Source organism: Malus domestica, chromosome 17 (assembly GCF_042453785.1).
Source record: "Malus domestica chromosome 17, GDT2T_hap1".
Taxonomy (NCBI): Eukaryota; Viridiplantae; Streptophyta; class Magnoliopsida; order Rosales; family Rosaceae; genus Malus; species Malus domestica.
The window spans coordinates 13,122,021-13,145,767 of NC_091677.1; the positions used below are offsets into that span (position 1 = coordinate 13,122,021).

The 23,747-nt window shown below is 37.5% G+C and overlaps 2 protein-coding genes and 1 long non-coding RNA gene across 3 annotated transcripts; 1 reads left to right on the forward strand and 2 right to left on the reverse strand.

Moving 5' to 3' along the window:
• Positions 1 to 6,321: 6,321 nt before the first annotated feature.
• Positions 6,322 to 6,855, forward strand: LOC139193373 (uncharacterized). Its single transcript, XM_070816370.1, has one exon. It carries the CDS (start codon positions 6,322 to 6,324, stop codon positions 6,853 to 6,855), a length of 534 nt encoding a protein of 177 aa, XP_070672471.1.
• A 6,474-nt stretch (positions 6,856 to 13,329) lies between these two features.
• On the reverse strand, positions 13,330 to 14,965 carry LOC103405206 (mitogen-activated protein kinase kinase 5). Its single transcript, XM_008344179.4, has one exon. The coding sequence runs from the start codon at positions 14,519 to 14,521 to the stop codon at positions 13,448 to 13,450; it is 1,074 nt and encodes a 357-aa protein (XP_008342401.1). The 5' UTR covers positions 14,522 to 14,965; the 3' UTR covers positions 13,330 to 13,447.
• Positions 14,966 to 21,882: 6,917 nt separating this feature from the next.
• Positions 21,883 to 23,747, reverse strand: LOC139193413 (uncharacterized). The gene is made up of 3 exons (XR_011577696.1): positions 23,280 to 23,747; positions 22,964 to 23,191; positions 21,883 to 22,536 (listed from the first exon to the last, which is right to left on the reverse strand). It is a non-coding gene; the product is annotated as an uncharacterized lncRNA (long non-coding RNA).

Here is a 23,747-nt window from a genome sequence, read left to right on the forward strand (position 1 = left end):
CATCCTAGCGATAGGGAGTGTGATTCGAGATGAAATTTTCCAAATTTTCTAAAATTTTAATTAAGAAGTTTATTTAAGGAGCCCATTAAAAATGATTTAACAAGAACAGTTGTCTAACAATATAAGTCTAGCAAATCTGCATTTATCCTTACATTTTAAGGTGGTGTTTTTTTATTGTATAAAAAGTGCAAATAATCTTTATTCTTAAGCAGAACATATAAAGTAAGGAACTTGCACTTCAAGTGATTAAGATTAATAATTTATACTTTTGAAATGCAAGGTTCGTCTCCACATCCCCTACTATCGTTGTATCACGGGAAAAAACATATAATGTCGCTCTATAAACTAAACAACTCATAGAATCCCTCGCATTACTCGACTTTTAGAAAGTTTTTGGGATTGGTACTGAGATTAGATCAAGCCTTTAAATTGATTTTTTTTCCGTTTTCTTGGTTAATTGGTGACAATTTTGCGTAGTGTTTCTACATCTTTGAGGGTGAGATTAGGCTTTTGCTTTTAAATTATCTTTTAACCAAAGTGGTCCTTAAGATTGACATTACTTCTCACTTTGTTCCTTGAGATTTGAAATCGATAGAAACAGTCATTGAGTTTGTCCAGCATCAATCATTTTAGTCATTCCGTACAAAATTTTGTTAAATGAGGACAAAAAATGACAACTTTTGATTTGACAAACATTAAGGGTACTTTTGTCATTTTATCATTATTTAATGACGATTTTTTATGGAATGATCAAAATGATTGATGGTGAACAAACTCAAAGTCCACGATTTCAAATCTTAGAGAACAAAGTGATGAGTTATGTTAATCTCAAAAACCATTTTAGCTAAAAAAATCTTTTTAAATTGAAGCTATTTTGTGGAATTGACTATGTGGTTTTAGTGAAAAGGTATCATGTCACGGTTCTAATCCATCCTACTTTATTAGGCCCCTTCATAAGCTTCATCTCTTATAACATTTTCCACTGTAACGAAGTTTATGCATAACAAAGAAAATTGATTATTTTTATTATTTTCATGATCGTATTTTGTGTGCTATTATAAATCGTGTCATGTTTACTTAAAAATAAAAAAAATCGTAAATAAAAAAAAGTCATGAATAAAAAAGAGATCGACTACTCCTCTCTTAAATCCTAATCAATCTAAATTTTTTCGAGTACCGACGGACTGTAACTTTGTAGCCGCATATTTTAGAAAGACAAAAGTAAAGACAAAAAGAAGCAGGTACTGCTCAATTACGTCTCCACGTTTTTTCATGTATGGAAAATATGTTTTGTCATAATATCATAAGATGGTACAAAACACAAACGTGAATATTAAGAAAGCTTATTTACATCATAAATTAGCGCTTTTCAAAACTTAACTTTGGTCTCATTTTGTTTTATGTAATTCAAAACATGTTTCGAGAGGTGCTGATGTATAGTGTAAAGAAGACAGAACTTGTAATTTATGTACAAATATAAGTTACATAACTTATTTTATTGTGGATTCACAATTCATCATGTTTATTTATGTCCTCGCACATTTGGCACAACCTGTCACATTCGTCAAAAGTTATGTTAATAGCCATGACATCGCTAAATGTACAAATCCAATTAAACAATATTTTATACTTTGCCAATGTTTAAAAATTTCAAATTTTGAAGAAAAAAATAACCAAGAAAAAACTACTCTCACCATCATCACCAGCTCCTCGTGGATACGAAAACTCCCAGACTCCACTCCAATCATCAATTTTGTTTAATTTGATATCAATTATAAAATCAAATTTGTAACATATGGTTTCTACTACCTTCATAACCTACCATCAATGGCTCAACTCCATAGCCACCCGTAGCAACATCATTGTCCGTCAACGCATATGAGTCTTATCTCTATTACAGAGATGATACAAATGATGATAAAAATAGGTGATAAAAGTAGCATTTTTTATTTCTTTGCAGAACCAAACCATTTTGATCGGTGGTGGAAGTGTCAATGTCGATTGGTTTTATGTTGCTTTCAGTGTTGCTTTGTTTTCAGTTTATGTCTTTCGTTTGTGATGCTTTTATTCCACTTAAATTCGTTTATATGTGTTGTCCCGTAAATGAAGAAGCATGCTCATCGTTTTGCTTTCGAAATAGCGCTGCACAAGACTAGTAGCCAAACAATCAGAATGTGATCAAGCATCCATATGAAATTCCAAGCTCCTATCAAACCCATGAATCTGAGCCTTATTAGATCATGAGATCACATTATGATAGTTTGTTTGGGTATGAGGACATAAGAATTCAGTCATCTGATGTTAGTGATAGAAATTTGAATTAGATCATGTGATGTGATGTCAATATGTAGTTTGTGCTAAAGTTTGTTGGGTTCATCTGTCTGAAATTTTAACAGTTGGTTTGGCTACGAGGATATTTTTTATTAGATCATGTGATGCCTATCTATAGTTTCCCGAAGCGGCCTGGAGATTCAAGCAAAGAGTATGTAGCTCAAGTGGTTAAGAGTATTTATCTTTATACTCAATGTTTTAGGTTTGATTTCCTTTGTCTTAATATTGCTTGGATATTATTATTTAGTATTATGATCTAGTGAAATTCCTCTTCTCTTGAAGTGAAAAGTTTTAGTTTCGATTTTTGCTAGAGGCGAATTCGAACCAAATTAACATGGTTAGCCCATTGTGAGGTTTAACCCACTCTCCTACCTTGTTTAGACCAAATGCAATAAGCTTTGTACCCTCAAAGCATCTCCAATCATAAGGCTAAAATAAAGATTGGGGAGAAAATTTAGTTTAGGCTAGATTTCGGCCAAAAAAAATGAGCCAGAGATAAGTGAGTGGCCCATCACATGAATGCGCCTCAATTTTGCCCACGCACAACAGTTGGACGTGCGCCACGTTATTCAGCCGCTTGTGACAAGCCCAACAACTCTTTTATTTGATCATACGTCTGTAAAGATTGGGGTATTAGTTGATCCAATAATCCAAATTCATTTTTTTTAATCAAATTTATAGTTACATTAAATCGAAAGTCTAAGATCGAATATGAACAAATCTAATGGTAAAAAAAAAGATCTAATGGCCCAAAATTAAATTCAATGACTAAAACAATTGAAAAATTATTTAAAATTAAAATTCACCCAAAAACTCACCTATGTATTTCTTCAAACATCCGCACAAATATCACTTTCCTCGTGCAATTCTTCCATTTTTTCTTTCTACCCACTTCCAAAACTATTTCTTCATGCGTTTCATGTGTAGAAAGGATTTTCCATGTTGTTACATGACTTTTCATGTTCCATGTTTTTCCATGACTTTCATGGGGTAGTTTCAGTCATTTTTCATTATTTTTTGGAATTTAAATACTTTTAGGTTAAGACGTTAATAAAAAAATTAGGATATTCTACATAAATTATATTTTAAAAAAATTACTGAAAAAAAAAATTATGCTAAAATCATTCATTAACAATCACGGTATGTGTTCTTTTGCAGAAAAAAAGGTTTTAGCCCTCCCCACCTCCTATGGCGGTGCGCAAATTTGGTTACACATCTCTTGTATTTGAAGCAATTCATTCACATGGGTTGTGTTTTCATTAAAAGCTTGAAGCTTTCTTTATGGAGGTAAGTGAACGGGAGAAGAGAGAGGCGACGATGACCAAGAGAAAGGTAAGGGGTTGAGGCATCTGAATGCGTTAAAATATAAATAATTCCCAACTATTCGATTTTTTAGTGAACAGCCAAAGCCAATTGATCTCTAGGATCCTCACAGAAAGGATCAAGAGAGGATCTTGGTACGTTGAAGTGGAGGTGGTACTAAAAGTGGGAGAGGCAGGGTTGAATTGGATAGGTTTGGTGGGGCTATGAGCTATCTAATGGGAATCCAAAAGTGAATACATAGGTTAGTAATATGTGTTTGGGGCATGACAATTGGAAAAGCAACCAAGTGGGAAGAGGGGATGTTGGCATGTCTACATTTGGTTACAGTTTTTCCAATGTTTGGCACGTACCTTTATTGTCTACAAGTAAATATTGATATGATTATGTCAGTTTTGTTAAAGGGAAAATTGTACAAACACTATGTATACAAACCATTAGGGTTGTGCGTAGATACCACTTATATACTTCAAATTTTGCCAAAATACCACTTAAACTTGTATTTTAGTATGAATGTATCACCTCCATTATCATTCCTAAAAAACGTAGTCAAAACATATCATCTTAAATCCATTTGAGCCATTTTTCAAAGGCGTTTTTGACACATAAAGATCTCTAGATGATTTAGAATAAGAATTCAGTTCAGTAAAGGTCATGGACCTATCTTTTGCCTCCTCAAAGGCAAATCATACCCAACGAAATTCTGTTTTTGAAATATCCATTTTGTTAACTAGACTCTGGTTTTGGAATGGTGGTCTTTTCGTAATTAGCAGGGTTTGAAAACAATCATAAACATTCAACCCTTCAATGTAACCCAAGTAATGGGCAAGGGTGGAGAAACATGTTGCAACTAGAATATGTTCGTAGTTTGATTCCTACTAGTCATTTTGAGTAAAAGGAGCACTTATCTTTTGCTCCTCTTCTTGGTAGTCGAGTACGCAAACCCCTATTCCTCACGGCTTACTCTTAAGATTGACCGCGTAAACTTAGTCTTTCTATTCTTATTCAAAACCCACCCCAGATTAATCAACAAATGAGCATCGGTGGAGGCAGGTTCGGGATAATCCATTCAACCTTGTTCTTTTCTTTTTCTGAATTTTCCTCTTTCCTTGGAACTCCCTCATGAAATATTTCTAGAGACTCAAGTCTTATTTCCTATCTCTGTGCCTCGTAAGGAGGTTGTCCGAGAAAGTCGGAGGGTTTTTCTTTTGCAATTGCTGTGGCAACCTAGAGGGGGCGGCGACGGCTAGGGTTTTGTGATACCAACAGTTGACTCATTTTCTGATGCGGGGTAATACGGTGGATGGGGGTATGCCAGGGAGGCAGAATATGGAGGGTTTGGCGGCTAAATTCGGCAAGAGTCTTTCTTTGTCGGATAAGGAAAAGGGTGGCATTAAAATTGAAAAGAAGGCAGTGGAGGGTACGCTCCTGGGGTTCCATTATAGTGTTGTAGCGGAGGTTTTTTCTATGAAACAGGTTAATGAGAATGCGTTTATTGATCAATTCACCAGTTTATGGAGAGGAAGAGAGAGAGTATCCATTAGGGCACTGGGTGGGATGCGGTTTATGGCTAGGTTTGTAGGACGATGGGATATGTGTAGGGTTCTCGATGCGGAGAAGCCATGGATGTTCCGGGATGATTTGGTTTTGGTTGTCGATGGTGAACGGAGGGGAAGGTGGGCTGATCCTTTGCACTTCGTCACGATGTGGGTTCAAATACATGGTGTCCCGCCGTTAAATATGGCGGAGGCGGTTGCTAGGGCCATAGGGGCCTTGATTGGGACTGTTATTAGGGTGGATAAGGATGATGGTAGGGATTGTATTGGGCAGTTTTTACGTGTTAAGATTACTTTTGACGTCCGGGAACCGCTCATGAGGGGAGCAAATGTGGATTTTCCAGATGAGGGCACTATGTGGGTTGATTTTCGTTATGAAGGTCTGCCTAGTTATTGTCTCATTTGTGGAAGGATGGGGCATGTTACTCGATGGTGTAAATCACAGAGACTTGGAGATGACGCATCAGGGGTTGAAGTGGAGGCCCTAATTGCATTTCAAGGGTTGGATGCTAAGTATGACTTACGGGGAAATTGGTTTATGGAAAGAGGAGGGGCCATGCAGAGGTCAGGGGGGCAAAGTGCCTCCAATAAAGCGTCGAATTAGGGGAAATACACTGGGAGGGGGGAATGTATGTGGAAGGCGTGCTCAGAAGGACGAAATCGAAGAGAGACAAAGGTTGGAACGGGAGCGAGCTTTCGATGCAGGGCTTATTGGTCCTGGTGGAGTCATTGCACCGGCTGCAGGAATAATAGAGTTGGTAAGCCACCCGGAAGAGCTTGAAGGAAGTGGTGAGAGTATTGAAGTTATATCGCAAGTGCGGAACATTGATCTTAATATGCCATTAGTGGAAGGAGTCACAGAAGAGGTTGAAAAGATCCAGGGAGAGTTTGGTGCAGATGGGGGTGTGGAGCAAGGATCTGTAACGCATGATTCTGATCCTTTTAATCTTCTGCCCATCATTGAGGCTGTTTCGAAGGAAAGACTGAAAAGGAGTCGAGAGGATGAAGAGGATACCTTTAGTGTAGCAGAAGATGGTTTGGCACGTATGCATAAAATACAACGGTCTGTAGTGGACCCAGCGGAGACTACCTATGAGGTGTCTCCGCGCTCGCAATGAAAATCATATGTTGGAACTGTCAGGGTATCGGGGGGGACCTGACAGTTGACAATCTTTTGGAGCAAAATAGACTCCACTCCCCTGAGGTTGTGGCTCTGTTGGAAACAAAAAATAATAGTCGAAGGTACCGGTTTTTGAAGCATAGGCTCGGCATGTCGTGTATGCATGCTATTGAGCCTAGGGGGATTGCTGGTGGTTTGTGCGTGTTTTGGCGAGATGTGCAGAATGTAGTTTTGATAAAATATGGTGACTTTTTTATTGAAGTACTGATTGAGGATGGGGTCCGGCATTTGAAGTGGAGATTGATGGTTGTATATGCATGTACGGATGAGCGTAAACGAGCTCAACAGTTTGAGGTGTTATTATCACGAATACGTGGGTTTGAGGAACCTTGTTTGATAATGGGGGATTTTAATGATTTCCTTCTGGCCTCTGAGAATGAGGGGGGGAATGCTCGATCTATGGCAAGTATGCGAGTTTTTCGTAACTTTGTGGTTCATGCCAGTTTACTGGATTTGGGATTTGAATGATATCCATACACGTGGAGAAACCGAAGGGAAGAAGGGTTCATTCAGGAAAGATTGGATCGGGTCTTGGCTACACATGATTGGGTTCATCATTACCAGCAGGCAGTTGTGAAACACGTGGTGTTGGAGGGATCGGATCATGCTATGTTAGTGTTATCAACGGAGGTGGATCAACCTAGGCTCAAGAAACGGTTCATGTATGATCCGCGTTGAAATCAGGACCCAAAATGCGATGAGGTTGTGTGTGCCTGCTGGGGTGGACTACATGGCAGACAGCATGCATCTCAGATCATGCAAAATCTTCGTAGGGTCAAGCATGGGTTAATAACATGGCAGAAAACTGAGGGACGGAATGAACAAAAGGAAATTTGTCGGTTGAAAGAAGTTCTCCGTGATGCTTACCAACAACCGCTGTATGATGGTAATCTGATTAGAAGGCTAGAAGAGGAGCTTACAGTGGCATTGCGTAGGGAGGAATTGTTTTGGCGTACGAAATCCCGAGTACAGTGGTTGAAAGAAGGTGATAAAAATACTCGATTTTTTCATGCGCAAACGTTGAAACGGCGTAGACGGAACATGATTCGCGGCCTTGAAGCTGCGGATGGGACATGGTGTACAAATGCGAACCAAATAAATAGCATTGCCGTTGATTATTTTACTTCTTTATTTACCATGGATCGCCCCCTACAGTTTGGGGAAATTTTGCAATGTGTGCCGACTAGGGTGGGTGAGGTGGATAATGCGATGTTGGTTAGTCCAGTCTCTGATGGGGAAATTGAGGCTGCTCTTTATCAAATGCACCCAACTAAATCACCAGGACCTGATGGGTTCAATGCGGGTTTCTACCACCATCATTGGGAGACGGTTGGAGCTGTGGTTATTGGTATGGTTAAATCCTTTTTTGTCTTGGGTAGAATGGTAGAAGGCGTAAATCATACTAATATTGTGTTAATCCCAAAAGTTGAGAACCCCAGGAACATGGGCCAATTTCGTCCGATCTCGCTTTGTAATGTGGTTTATAAAATTATTTCTAAAGTCCTAACAAATAGATTGAAGCGAGTTCTCCCCAAAGTGATTAGCCCAAATCAATCAGCGTTTGTGGCGGGTAGACAAATTTCTGATAATATTTTAGTGGTGCATGAACTTCTCCATTCTATGAAACATGGGACGGAGGCGGGGATTGACTACATGGCAATGAAGTTGGACATGGCGAAGGCTTATGATCGGGTTGAATGGGATTTTCTGAATGCAATGTTATTACAGTTGGGATTTGATAATATGTTTTGTCAGTGGGTGATGGCATGTGTGCAAACGGTATCTTATAGTGTGGTTGTAAATGGTGAGACTACGGGTTATATTAAGCCTCGAAGGGGGATTCGCTATCTCCCTTTTTATTTCTGATTTGTGCGGAAGGGTTCTCTTCCTTACTACATAATGCCGAGGAGATGGGACGACTACGGGGTATGTCGGTAACTGAAGAGGCCGATCCTCTATCACATGTTCTTTTTGCGGATGATTCTGTTCTTTTTTGTCGTGCTACGGAGGGTGAGGCTCATACGATTAAGGGGTTGCTACAACAGTATGCGGTAGGATCAGGCCAATTTATTAATTTGGATAAAAGCTCAGTTCATTTTAGCATGGGTTGTTCGAGGGCGTTGAAGGATCAATTATCACAGATTTTGGGGATTAAACACCAAGAAGGGTTTGGGAAGTATTTGGGGATTCAAGCAGATTTTGGAACGTCGAAGAAGAAAGTATTCGAGGAAGTACGAAATAGATTGGATGAGCGAATAAATGGGTGGGCTAAACAATTTCTATCGATAGCTGGGAAAGAGGTTTTGATCAAAAGTGTTGCAGCTGCTTTGCCTATATATACGATGTCTTGTTTTCAATTACTTATCCACCTGGCAAAGGAAATTGAACAAGTTATTGCGAGATTTTGGTGGAGGGATCAAAGGACAAAAAAGGGTGTTCATTGGATGACTTGGAACAAAGTTGCTAGAAAAAAGGTAGCGGGGGGGGGGGGGTCTTGGATTTCGGGAGATTATCGATTTTAATTTAGCTATGCTTGCTAAGGTGGGGTGGCGGCTTATCTCTAATCCTAGCTCACTTTTGGCTCGTATACTTCAAACTAAATATTGTCCTTCTTCCTCATTTATGGATGCTCCAGTGGGGAGAGGTACATCTTGGGGTTGGAAGGGGATTCTACAAGGAAGGAAAATTTTAAGGGCGGGTGTAAGATGGCGTGTGGGGGACGGAACATGTATCCAAATTGGGAAGGACCCGTGGTTGCCTATACCAAGAACTTTTCGATCTAATTCACGTCATGAGGAGATGCCTACTTTTGTAGCTGATTTGGTGGATATGGAGGGTAAGTGGAAGCGGGAGGTGATTGAATTATGTTTCAGTGTAGATGAAGCTAAGGCAATTTTATGTATGCCTATTAGTCGGTTTGGATGTCCGGATCGAATGGTGTGGCATTATACTCGGAATGGAGTATATTCGGTGAAGTCTAGGTATATGGTGGCGCAGGAAATGAATAAGAATGGAGAGTTAGGACGCAAAGGTATGGGTCAATCTAGTATGGATGCTAATCGGGATGTGGTTTGGCGTGATATTTGGCGTCTGAAGGTTCCACCTAAATTGTGTCATTTTATTTGGAAAGGGTGTAAGAATATCTTGGCAGTCCGACGGAACTTACAGAAGCGAGGGATTCGTTTGGAAAGTACTTGTGCTTTTTGTGCTAATGAGGTGGAAACGCAGGTACATATTTTCTTCCATTGCCCATTTGCCCGTGCTTTCTGGTTTGGTTCTCCGCTTCAGTTAGATGTAACTCAGGTGGTAGGGGGGATTTTTTGGAATGTTGGAAGTGGTTATATGATAAATATAGTAAGGAGGGGGAGGCTAGTGATTTGTTGCGATGGGTGGTTGGTGGTTTATGGAGGTTATGGAAGTGTCGTAATAGTTTGGTTTTTGAGAAGGCTGCTATTGAACCCCTTGCTGCTATACAATTGCTTCAAAACCAATGGGAGGAGTGGCGGATAGGTGATGAAGCACAGGTGCAGAGTTGGTCCCGTGGGCAGCTAGGGAGAGCCCCGGCCCCGCAGGTGTGGATTAAGCCACCCTTTGGAACGCTGAAAGTTAATTGTAATGGTGCTTGGTGTAGTCGGACGAGTATTGGTGGTGTTGGGTGGGTGGCGAGAGATTTTGTGGGTATTTTCAAGGGTGCTGGTGGTATTGGAAATCTTCATTGTGGATCGAGCATCATGGCGGAAGCGGAAGCATTGCGTGTGGCGTTGACGGCATGTGTGGTGAAAGGATTTACATCTATACAATTGGAGACTGACTCTCAGGTTCTTGTTGATATGATTCATGGACGTCTGCAACCAGAGGTAATCTTGGATGGTATCTTGTGGGATATAAGTATGTTGAAGCAACATTGTGTAGCTATTGAGTTTTTATATGCTCCTCGTGTCTGTAATAAGGCTGCTCATATGGTGGCATCTTATGCCGTGCGTATGGGGGGAAGTCATTCCTGGGATGGTCTGGAACCAGAGTGGTTGTTCAATACTCTGGCGTCTAATGTAAATATTTCGATTCGTATTTAATCTTAATACAACCTTTGACAAAAAAAAAAAAGTCTTATTTCCTCTTCTTCTGGAAACATTTCTCCTTTGAGCGGCATTTCCTCCTCTTCTTTCGTTTCGGTGGAACTTCCTCTCTAGGTTCTTTCCTGTAGCCTTATCCCTTTTTTGAATTCTTCTTCCGGATCACCTTTTGAAAAGCTGGAACGTAGGGGTCATGATGATCCAGTGGGAGGGATCTTCCTCACAAAGCCAAAGAGTAGTATATTGTGAAGACAACTGTTTACTTAACTCTTCTTTCTCTTTGTTTTTCATTCCAAATTGAAACGGTATTGACATATAATAAATCAATAGTTTTATATTTAACTAGGAAAATGATTTTGATTGAATGACTATTCATCTATTGTATTTTCAAAAGTTCTATGAAAAAAGGGCAGTTCGACTTGATGTTGTTTAATGAGTTAGAATACAAAGTGTAGGCTAAAGTAAATCAATGGACAATCATGGTCCTTTTGAAAATAACAAAATAAAACAAAACAAATTTGGTACTCAATTCTAATATTCACAATATATATATATATATATATATATATGAAACCCGAAAAAAGCTTTATGAGACGAATAAACCATCATTGTAATTTCTCGTACCAATCACGAAAAGTCACAAGTAATTGTATCTTTTTTTCCTCCACATCCAGAGAGTATTTGTGGATGTACCCGTCCGCTTAAACCCCACTTTTTCTTCTGTTTTTTTCCAACGAAACCAACTTGGATAAGGTGAATTAATGGATCCATCCTTTTCCAAGGAATCTAGGATTTCATGATCGTAACTATTCATCGTATATCGTGCAATCAGTTTTCATTAAGTATTATTTATATTTAATTTTAAAATTTAAAATAATTTCTTACCGTAAAATATATAATGAACAATCTCAATCACAAAATACTTAATATTCCCAGAAAAAGAATCGGATGAGAACCCTTTAACCCAAAATAATATACACAACCTCACTCATAATAGTCATGTGGGTTCCACTTTTATCCATTCTATAAAGGTTTACCCATGCAAGACTGCAAAAGAGAGCCTACACACACAGAAAAATTGTACGGAAACACCACAGAGAGAGAGAGAGAGAGAGAGAGAGAGAGAGAGAGAGAGAGAGAGTGATGATGGGGTTGCAACTTTAGGCTTTGCCTTTTTCCATTTGGATTGGATATTGCGTGCTGCACTGTCGTAAAAACCCAAGATTCGTTCATACACAAAATTAACACGTCATCAAAATCATCCAAACGAAAAGGGGAAAGGGATTCTCTTCAGATCCCTTCCACCTAATTCCCCTTATCAAATAATCCAAACTCTTAAAATTTGATTCAACAGCTAAAGTTATTATAAATTTAAAGTAAATCTTTGCTTGTAGTCGTTAGATCAAATTTTAAGAACCCGAATTGTTTGATGAGGTGAAATAGGGGGATCCGAAGAGAATCCATTTCCGCAAAAAGGTATCAGAATTGTAACCCAATTAGGAAAATAAGCACTTTTTGAGGAAAATTGGCTTATGGAGTTGCACAAAAGCCTTCTCTTAAATAAGCACTTGGAACATCAAAGGCTTGAATTACACTTTAATAAAAATCACCAAAACTACACCAAAAATGTGAATGCAGTATTATCCCAAACAGAAAATGTTACGCATGCAAAAATTGTCAAAATGCTGCATAAGCAAATGAGTAACCTAATCAAACAGCACCAAATAAAAAAACAATCGAATGGAAACGTAATAGTATAATGAATTGCAAGTGTTGGATTGCCCCGGTATCACCTCTCTCACTTGTATTCAAATATACATATACATATACATATATATATATATATATGTGTATGTATGTATGTATGTATATGGAATAGAATTAAACCACTGAGTTCCCTGATAAAAAAGAAAAAGAAACGAATATTAACAGCCTTGATGATGGAGTGGGAGAAAGAACAAATAATCCTCATCACACACCAGTGTCCTCCATTATTAACATGTCCTTCCATACAAAGACAAGCACCAAATTCATAAATCCAAAGCTCTTTGCTCAACTAGCTAGTAAAAGGCTCATCAATTATCAATTCAAGTGTAATACTCAATAACAGTTCAGGAAAATCCAACCAACTCAAACTTACATGCCACCAGGTGGCGTTACTCCAAATCTATCACGCGTCGCCATGATTTTTAACTTTAATAGATGGCATCACGCGACTGATTTGTGGCACCACCTTGGTGTCCTTGTTGCATGAAAGTTCTTCTCCATGCTCACACACAAGCACACACCCATTCATATTACCAATATCAAAGGTACTGAGGAAAAGATAAAGCAGCCCTATGAAAATACAGTTCCAGACAGAAAGAGAAAAGGGGAAAGGAAAAGGTAAAAACTGCAGCTTCCCATTTCCATGTAATCTCTCCTCTATGAGACTCTGATGATAGACAGAGAGAGATTTGTGTTCATGGATATTATCTAGGCAAAATTTAATCCAACCATAAAAGATTCACAATTTTTCTCTACCAAAAAACAAAGAATTGATTTTTCCCAGGAATACCCAACAAAAAGATTTAACCAAAAATGGGAAAAGTCTTGCAGAAGCCAAAATCCAATGCCCCATGAGATATAATCACACCAATCAATCGCATAATAGCTAAAAGGAGTCTAATCACTCAGAACTTGGGAGTTCCCGGATGCCAAATTTTGCCTTTTCTGGTAACCAAACCACTCACATTACCATCAATGACAGATTTGATTGACAGAGTCGAGTGATAGATTTTGATTTAGATTGCTTAAACAAAACTAGGAAGTAAAATTTGAAAACAAAGGCAACCCATTTCCCCAATTTCTCCCAATCCAGCAGAAAAAAGACACAAAATCATCATAGGATCATTATCATTATCATGAAAAAAGAAAGAAACCAACAGCAGAGAGTAATTGGGCAGCGAAAACAAAGGAAGAAGAAAGTAGAAAGTACACTATCTGAGCTAAGAAGAAAGAGGCCTCGGTGGCGGCAGCAGATGGCGAAGATTCTGATGGGGTTGCTGAGCCTGACCGCCACCATTGCCGGAGATAAACGGGTGCTGCAACAACTGCGCCGCCGACAGTCTCTTCGAGGGCTCTCTCTGCAGGCAGCAAGAAATGAAATGCCTGAACTCACTGGAAGCAGTGGCCGGAGCTTCAGGCGGAGCAGACATACAAATAGCCCACATTAAGGTCGCCCAATCGCCTTGCCGCCCCACCGAGAACGGAAACCGGCCCATGTAAAATTCCAATATGCTGACCCCAAGGCTCCATATATCGCCGGCGTAGCCGTCGTACTGGCCGTGATTGAGATCGGTGTTGATCCTCTCCGGACTCATGTAAGCGATGGTCCCGACTGAGGAATTGCAGGGGTCCATGGTCTGAGCCAGAACTCGACTCACTCCGAAATCGGCGATCTTGACCTGTTTCCTCGCGTTGATCAGAAGATTCGAGGGTTTGATATCGCGATGCACGATCTTCCGCCGGTGGAGGTAGGCGAGGCCGCTGAGGATTTGCCTGGCCAAATCGGAGAGGGCCCTCTCGTTCCCGATGTGCTGGCCCTCCAGCGACCCGCCGTCCATGTACTCGAGCAGGACCTGGATCTCGCCGTTGTGGTCGGACAAGTCGTGGCACTTGACGACGTTGGGGTTATCGACGTCGCGCAGGATTTCGATCTCGCGGCAGATCTGGCGGAGGGTTTCGATCTCGTGGTTGCCGTAAATCACCTTGAGCGCGTAAAGACGACCCGTGGGGCGGTGGATGACCTTGTAGACGGTGCCTCCGGCTCCGCTCCCGATGCGGTTGGAGCGCTCGAGCTCGGAGAAGTTGATAAGCTGCTGGGCCGCGCTGTGGGCGGAGGAGGACTGGGCCGAGCTGGGGCCGGGCGGAGGGAGAGGGAGCGGTACAGCAAGCGATGTGTCCCGCTGAGGGAGGGGTAGGGTTAGGTCGTGACGACGTCGTCTCTGGTTGGTTACTTGTCTCGGTGGTGGTGCTGCTGGTGCTAGGTTCGTTCCGGGCGGCGATTGAATCGGCCTCATGATCGGATGACGACAGCGACGACTCGTTTGAAACGACGCCGTTGCCGGGTTAGGAGTTGAAATCGCGATTTCTTTGGGGGGTCCGATGAATTGGAGGGAGGGAGGGAAGGAGGAAGGGAGAGGCGATTGGTTTAATGAGGAGGAGGACGATGATGATGGAGGTCGTGAGGATCACGAGTCATCGTTTGTTTCGTTGATTGGTTGAGTGATTGATTGATTGATTGATGTCGTTTTTCTTTTTCTTTTTTTTATATTTTATTTTATTAATTGTTTTCTTTTTTTTCTTTTCTTTTTGTTCCGAGACTAAAAAAGGAGGAAACTGCCAGAAAATGGAAAAGAATTCACAAACCGGAGCTTTCTTTTCTCTCTGGTTTTATTTATTTTTATATCAAAAATTATTTACAAATAAAGTTAAAACCACATATATATATATATATATTAAAAAACAAAGAGGCTATGGAATGGAGAGATTTAAAAATAAAAAAAAAACGAATTGAGAGATTTTTTGATATGTCAAAAAGATAGGGCCGGTAAATTGTTTGCAACTACATAGTGGAGGAAATTTTTTCAAGTATTTCTCTACTTGTGTAATTATATGTAGTATATGTTCCCCATTTTTTAAATTTAGCAAACAAATTTATAAGTTTGAATTCTTGGTACAATGGAACAAGAACAAGATCCTTGTAACAACAATAAATTTAGGGTAATGCACAAGAGATCAAAATTTTAAATTAAATTTGCAAACTAAATCACCAATAAGAAATAAGCATGTTAGTACTAATCTAATAATTAACAGCCACATCCTTTGATTTGCAAATTTAATTTAAAAAATTTAGTCTTCATAGTATTACCCACAAATTTTAATATGTGTCCAGCATTCTTTTTTTTTATTTTTCTAAAATGTGTCAAGTATTCTTGACATGCTAAAAAATGTTTTTACAGAAAGGTATCACTCAAAAGAGAGAATCGAGAGTGGTATTCCGCTTTACTTATAAGTGAGAGATTTTAGGTTCGATTTTCGTCAGATTCGAATTTAAACCATATTATTACTAGCCTATTATGAAGTTAAACCCAACCATCTTCCTTTAATGTAAACAAATATTGATTGCTTAAAAAAAAAAAAAAAAAAAAAAAAGAGAAACGAGAATTTAAAGGCCACGCGCTGATGGAGAGAGTGGGGTCAAGGACCAATCAGATATTCGAGGCGTCTGTGGTGGTGGGACCGGCCAGCATTTTTGAGTTTAGTATTCATTTTTAAATTAGAAAATATTTAAAAGTAAAATGTATATTTTAGCGCTTAAACGGCCCGCGCGTGATTTTCCCGGCATCGGGTATCTCCTGGAAAATGAAGACAAACGATTTAGGCAGCTATAATCGCCTGCGGTGAGGCCCATTGATATTTTCCTTTGTAGTTGTGTACGTTAGTACCTATTATACCCTTTGGCCCTGGAAGCGTACAACATCTACCAGCGAGTATAGGAGGGGGGAAAAAAATTAAAATTCAATAAAAAGGTTAATTCTTGTCTTTGGACTACCCGCCGGCGGTCAAGTAAGGTTAATTTGGTTTCGAGCTAGGAACAAAGGGTTTGTTGTTTGGGTGGGTTGAGCCCCAATAATTTAATCATCAATTTTCATATCATTTAGTTTGTAAATTTGATCTGCTTAGCATTACTCATTAAAAATTATTCTTAATCATTAATCAATTATTTTTTCCGTTATATTATTTCATCTTTGGGCTTGTATATTTGGAAGAAGAAAAAAGCCCAACCCAAATACGAGATTGGCACGATCCAACTAAACTCACCTTACAATGAAAATTCTCTCATGTACATTTTTTACAGTCATTGGGCGATTGAGATTTAACTAAATGAGCGTTAAATCTAAATTGATGTGCAGGTGAGCATTGCTCTAAATTAATTAAGCAAGGCGAGCGTCGACTGTATTGACCTTAAAACAAAAGTCAAGCTTTGCTTGTGCTCTCTTAGGGCTGGTTTGGTATTGCTGTGCTTTGAAAAAAATCTGCTGTGAGAATAAGCGTTTGTGCTGTGAGAATAAGCGGCTGTGAAATAAATCAGCAGAGTGTTTGGTAAACTTTTTTGTAAGTGCTTTTGGAAAAAAAAACATTTTGTAAAAGTGCTTTTGGAAAAAAAAGCAGTCTAATAGTGGGTCTTTTCATTAAAAAAGCACTGTAGCTCCGTGTGCTTTGAAAAAAAAGCCAGTTTTCCAAAGCTGCAAATAGCAACTTCAGCTTTTTCATTTGATTTCAGCTTATTCTCACAGCAGCTTCCAAAATAAGCTATTTTTTTTCAGTTTACCAAACACCTAAAACCCTCACAGCTTTTTTTCATGAGTGTTTTTTTTTTAATCATCTCACTCCCAAACTAGGTCTTACTTCATTCCTCCACATGGCTTCCGTAAATCAAAGCTCGAAAGTCAGGGGTGTCCCCTCACAAAACTGAGATGTGGGTATTGTTCTACGGACAAGGATTGTCTGCCCTCCTAGTTGTGGTGCCCTTCCATGCTCTCCTATTTTGTGCGGTCACGGTTAAGCCACGTCAATATTTTATATTTTTATTGTTTTTTGTCTTATTATCTTATTAAAAAATTAATATAAAATATTAACGTGGCTTAACCGTGACCGCACAAAATAGGAGGGCATGGAAGAGTACCACAACTAGGAGGGCAGACAATCCTTATCCTTGTTCTACATGGCACATTTAATATTTCTAGAAAGAAATTGAAATAATTTTTTTGCTTTCACATTAAGTCTACGCAAACACGCAAAAACTTTATTGTGCTTCGAAACGTGTTTGACAAAATACCTAATTAATAAAAATCTCATAATATAAAATACTTCAAATCACCACGACAAAAGAAATCTACAAATATGCTGTTAATGAAAAAGATGTATGCATGGTTTGTAAAAATAGGGACAAAGACAGCCATTTGACAATTGTATGTGCAAGTTTGTGTCCGAATGTGACAAAAGCAGTGGACTTTTATTTTTTGTTTGTTAGATTTTTCTTTGCTTTCTCTAACTTTAAACCCTTCTTTTCGCCTTTGAGTTCCAGCAAGTCAGCCTTGTGCCCCTGCCTACCATTATTTTGGGGTGTTTCTTGGTAATTTTATGAGAGAGATTTTTGTTTTTATACTGAAAACACGGCTCCGTATGCCTGTTTGATGAGTTTGATGAGATTAGATTAGCAGAGATTCGTTAGACTTTGTAAGATATGACTTGTAATTCATGTATAAAGAAAATCAACTCTATTATGGATTCATAATTCATTACGTCCAGCTCTTAGTTTGACACAACAAATAATGGATTGTATTCAAGTTCATTTTAATTGGTCACAACATATCCCAACTAGCCCACTAAATATGTCAAGTGTCATAATACAAGTGGTTTGATATTTAAAAAAAAATATCAATCAGTTGTATTATAACACTTGTGGTACCGGGTCGTTTTTTAGTAACCTGAAAATTTTCTAATTTGTTCGGTGCTTTCGTTCCTTTGAAATATCAGAGATTCTGCATTTCCTAGCATCTTCTTGTTCCTAATGCTTATAAAAGTAAAACCCGTCAAGCAAGCCAAGCTAGAAAACAGAAGCCCTCCAGCCTCACATATTGTGTGTGGTTCACATGTAGGCGGCGATTATCCTAATATTTTTTATTAGAAGCTAAACCTAGTCGTAATCCGAAGTTAAATCCAATCTGGATTATATTAATGGACAAAGTAGATATCCATATAGAAGTAAGGTTAGGTTAATAGCAATTGATAATATATGCAGTCGACGAAATGAAAAATTATTAGCTGTGGAGGTCATAATGTTATCTGATGTTTCGAATTCAAGTGTTATGTTATGAGTGAATGATATAGATGATATATTATCGAACTAAAAATATCAAATCATGTTGTTCAACCATATTGTAACTCATAGTTTAGTAACATAAAATGTGACAATCATACTAAAAGATTATACTCATAATAAATACGTGTTAAAATATAAATAAATTGATAACACAACATTATCACGTCACGTTAAAGAAATTTTTGGGAACCAAAAGATGGAAAATAGAATGCATGGCTTGGATTGATACATATGTTTCTGTGTGTGGACTTGAATTAAATGCTATGGTATTTATTGTGTTGGTCTATTTGTAGGAGCTGAGATTTTGACATTTTTGTGCTAATCAATTCCAACATTAAATTCCTATCCAAATGAACCACTCCGATACCCTTCCGACAAGACAAAAAAGTCAAATAAAAGTTAAATTTTTCTCTTTTTTAAAGTAAAGTATATTACGAATAATACTAGAGAGATCAAATTTTTTAAATCAAATTTGAAAATCAAATAATATGATTGTAGATGTTTAAATTATTAATTAAGTGTTAATTAACATTTTTATTTTTTATTGGTGATACATCAAATTAGTTCAAAAATTGGTATGCCTAGTATTATCTTTAACAAAATAACCAGAGTCTACACATTAAGTTGACCAACTATGTATAATTAAAAATGAGTTTCGAGTTTTTTTCTTCAACCTACTGTTTTCTAGGTCAAAACATTTCTTTTTCATTTTAATGTAGTTTCATGTATGAATATTGCTTGTATTAAAAAAATTGATATATTCTCTGTTCATTCGGCTAAAATAATTTACAAACTTGATAGAAATAACATTTGAATCAAATTTAGTAGATTTTTTAGGTTTGCAACACCCTTAAGCATCTCCTAGAAAAGCTATAAAACCACTAAAGCTCTATTTTAAAGAGCCTAATCTAAGAAACTCATCAAGAAGAGACTCTATATGATAGCAAAGTGAACAGTCGTTCTTTAAATTTATAAAATCATTGTTCATATGCTATGCAGAGACGACATGAAAGTTGATCGTACTGTCACAAGTTCACGTGCAATTTTCTTCGCTAAAGAATTTTGCAGAGCATTACGTGGTGAAGTATGAAGTGGAGGAAATGGATGGTGACGTGCAAGACATGAGCGATGATTTTGTTAGTAAGCTCCGTGAAAAAAGTGAAACTAATGAGTGAAACGAATTTAATGATGTTTGAGAGCATAGAACTTGGAAAATTTTAGTGAAGTTTTTTCGAACTATTTTTGTACTTTGTTAAGGATTAAAGTAAAAGTATATGTGACTTGACATTCTTTACATAATGGCTTCATACGTATGATGCAGTTACAGAAGTGGATCCCTTGAGGATCTCGTGTTTCAATAGAAACCTGATTATGCATTATATGGTGTGGAGAGAAAGATAGAAAAGACGTTCCAAGTCGTAGATAAGGTGTTGAATTTTTATCAAGCGTTTCAAGTTTCAAACTTTTCGTTTCTTAAATCATTATAATAATTAACCGCCTTGAGTGGTGGTAGGGCTAGACACCTCATCCGGAAAAGAAGGGAAATCAAATTTAGATGGCATGATATTCTATGAGAATGCGGAAAGACAAATTATGTCTGTTAGCTATGACAACGGAGGAAAAAGCTGTCCATGTTTTCCATGAGAATACCGTCGTAGCCGACATCAGTGGCATGATGAGGGCGCACTTCCAAGTGAAATGCCAAGTCCAAACAACAGTTGTTGTTCGAGTTCTTGTTTTTGGAATTTTAGTTGTGTGTAACTTGAGAGAAGTGGCGTTCTCCCGTTTTTCTAAGAGCCTCGTGAAACGATTTTATCATAAAATTAATTGATTACATGAGAAGTAGCTCATAATTATAATCCATGATAAATTTATATATGCTAATAAATAATAAATATGAATGAGTAATTTAACAGAGTATGAATAAAACGAAATAATATTAAACAGACAAACTGAAGATCAAGACTTGCGTACCGCAATATCCTTAAAATAGAAATTTCGTCACTACTCTATGCTTGTAGTTCTACGGACATCTGCTTCACTAAGATTCAATGATCTAAATCAAGATTCAGCACCAAAAAACTAGACCTCTGGTGAATTTCTTTGTGGTTCTCTGAGTAAGAAGATTTGGGATTGTAGACGATGAATTTGATTTTTCTGTGTTCTAAATGCCATGCAGATAGATGTATATATAATAGGTTTATACTTGTTTGCAACAAGTATGAGAATGCGATGCGTTTGTTGGGAGACATCTTCTCAGAGCGGTGCCTTGCTCTCTGGAGTTCTTTTATCACTTCAGACTTCATCTGAAAAGATGAGTCTGTTGATATAAAAATAATTAATTCAATCCGAAATTAGTTAAAAATAATTAATTAAAGAATTTAATTATTAGAGTCCGATACTCAAGGCCCATCTTTTGATAATTAATTATATATTAAATATATATTAATTATCAATTAAATAGCATACCCCAAAACCCAAGGTTTGAACCCAATGTTACTCTCTAAGGTCCAACACTTTAATCACCTTCTAATATGGACGAAGCCTTATAAAATGAGGGAACCTTTTGGTGGTGACAAATGTGGGACAATGTAGAATGAAGATTTATACTCAAAATTTCCAACAAGTCCCTCACCAATGTGGGACAAACTATTCTTCACATTTCAACTCACTACATGCCCTTACATATGTGGCCGATTTTCAAGCCTACACGTAGACAAGTAGACAACAAGTGGTGGCGCATGAGCATGTGTGGCCCTTGGACTTTTAAATGAGGGACAATCTGCTTTGATACCATGATGAAATTGGGTTCCATAAAAAAATCAATTGGTTTTATAAGGAGTAGCCCAAGACCATATAAGCCACTAGAACTACAAGAAAACATGGCTTAGGTGGCGACAGACATTCGTCACATAAACAAGAAAATTCGTCACATTTGACTATGTGTGACGAAATTCTAGCATCACCACTTGCGTCACTTATACAGCGTCACCTATAGTCCATGTGATGAATTTTATTTTCACCACATTTTTTCAATATACGTGACACAACATTCGTCACTTAACAACAATATGTGTGACAAATTATACATCCCAAATTAACCATATGTGTGACGAATTATATGTCACTTATTAACAATAAGTGTGACGAATTATACATCACAAAATACAAAATTTTGTGACCTATTTTTTCGTTTCTTATTAGGTTTATAAGTGATGATTTTGTAGTCATCCAATATGAAACCAGATGATATAGTTTACACTAAGTGACGCTGAAAAGGTCACATATTCCTTTGATATGTGGCGCAACTTACATCACATATGTTTAAATCAAATATCTTTTTAGAAATAATGACGACGAACTAATTGTTTTTCTTGTTTCGTAATTTAGAATTGCAGTTCATAACAATTATAAGGTAATACTTCACATTTTCATTAATCAACAATTAAAACACATAAGTCGAATACATTCACCAAATGTACATCCCAAAAATTAAAGTCATGGTGACCTATCTCAAAAGAGAAGTTTAAAACAACTTGAGGTGCCTAACAAAAGACAACTTGAGGTGCCTAACAAATGACAGCTTGAGGTACTAACAAAAGAGAAGTGTAAGCTAGAATAATCAAGATTAGTAACACCTATATATAGACATCTTGGGTACTAACAAATGACAAGTCTAAGGCACATTTAGGTGCTAACAAAAGAGGTGTACCATGTGCATACTTGAAACTACCCGCAAAAGACACAATGTGGACATGATTCCTCTTCCAAATCATGTTCCTCCAACTCAGGATAAGTATTTTCAACCCCTGAAATATCACCATTAGATTCTGTAGAGTTGTTGGTCTTCTCTTGACTTGCAGCAAAAAATGCCTTGATTTTTGTGAACAAATTTTCATCATCATTACACAAGTGGTACATGACAAGCAAAAGAAGAGTTAGTATTGTAAAGGTGTACAATTTGGGAAGCTCCTACCTCCTAGACTTATACATATTCATATTTTTGAATTGTACATATTTGTTCAAATGCAATACAATACCACTATCTAACATCTTCTCTAATCAATTAGAATCTAATTTTCATAAACACTATATCTAATGATTTTTGCTCTTGTTCTCTTGTAGCCGTTCACAAATTTTACCAACCTAAAATGTAGAAATAAAAGCAATGAATAGCCTAATAAATGCAAACAAGCTCTGCATTCGATTATGCCTAATACCAATAAAATACATGTAAAAACTTATGAAGAAGCAGAGCTTATTAATCAATAAAATACATGTACAAGCTCTTCATTATATATATATATATATATATATATATATATATTAAATAAGCTCATCAGTGAAGAAGCAGAGCTTATTCATCACAAGCTTATATATTAATACCAACAAATACATGTAAAAGTTAATATATGCTTATATATTAACTTTTAATAAATAAAATGCATTGTTCTATGCTCATTCCATTTTTTACAAACTCAACTTGTGATAAAAAAATTGTTGTTCAACTATATAAGAAAAAGTTGGCATTTAACTTGGACATATGTTAGAAAATGATGTATAGAATGCATACCAAAAAGTGGGTAGTTGTGTAAATATTATCGCATAGCCAATCTCAGTGACTCTTAGGTCTCCCATTCCATATTATATCAGTTGGGAGATTAGCTTGTCCTCTTGCAGGTGTTCCACATGACAAGTAGTACTTATACATCCGGTGCCTAAATACAGAGTACAACTTCGCCATCTTCTTATCAACATATTCAATTATCTTTGGATGAGATAAGTCCACCACAGATAATACCTATTATCAAGCATAAATATATAAAAGTGAGTGCTTGAAATTATTATGAATAAACTAAATTAAAATCAAACTCACAAGCAGCTTATACCGCAGTGTCATCTTTTCTGAAGGTGGGACCTTCATCCATTTCTTGTAGCAAACTGGTGAGTGAGTCTGAACAATATTCCCTATCTCGGTAGTGAAAAAACCTAATACTACTAGATCACTTAGAACTTGAAGTTTGAAATAAAAAATGACTGACATCTTCTTCCCATTACTTGCCTCCAAAATATCGTGGAGGCCTTTCCCACATGACTTTCCACGTGTCATCTTTTTTGGCATTAAAGTTAAAATCTGTCTCTAAAAATTAAAAAAGAATATATGCGTTTGATTAATTTTATAACTTTTTAAAAACAACATTAAAAGATCAACTCCCAAAAAAAAAATGTTGAAATAATTGTAAGTAGCCTTTCTCAAATACCTAAGTTCACGTCTGCTATCTCTTCCGGTGAAGATGCAGGTGGTGGTGGCGAAGGTGGTAGTGGCGGAGGTGGCGGAGGTGGCGGAGGAAGTGGGG

Excerpts from the sequence above, each read along its gene's own strand:
- LOC103405206 (XM_008344179.4), bottom strand. The coding sequence starts at position 14,521 with ATGAGGCCGATTCAATCGCCGCCCGGAACGAACCTAGCACCAGCAGCA.
- LOC139193373 (XM_070816370.1), top strand. The coding sequence starts at position 6,322 with ATGAAAATCATATGTTGGAACTGTCAGGGTATCGGGGGGGACCTGACA.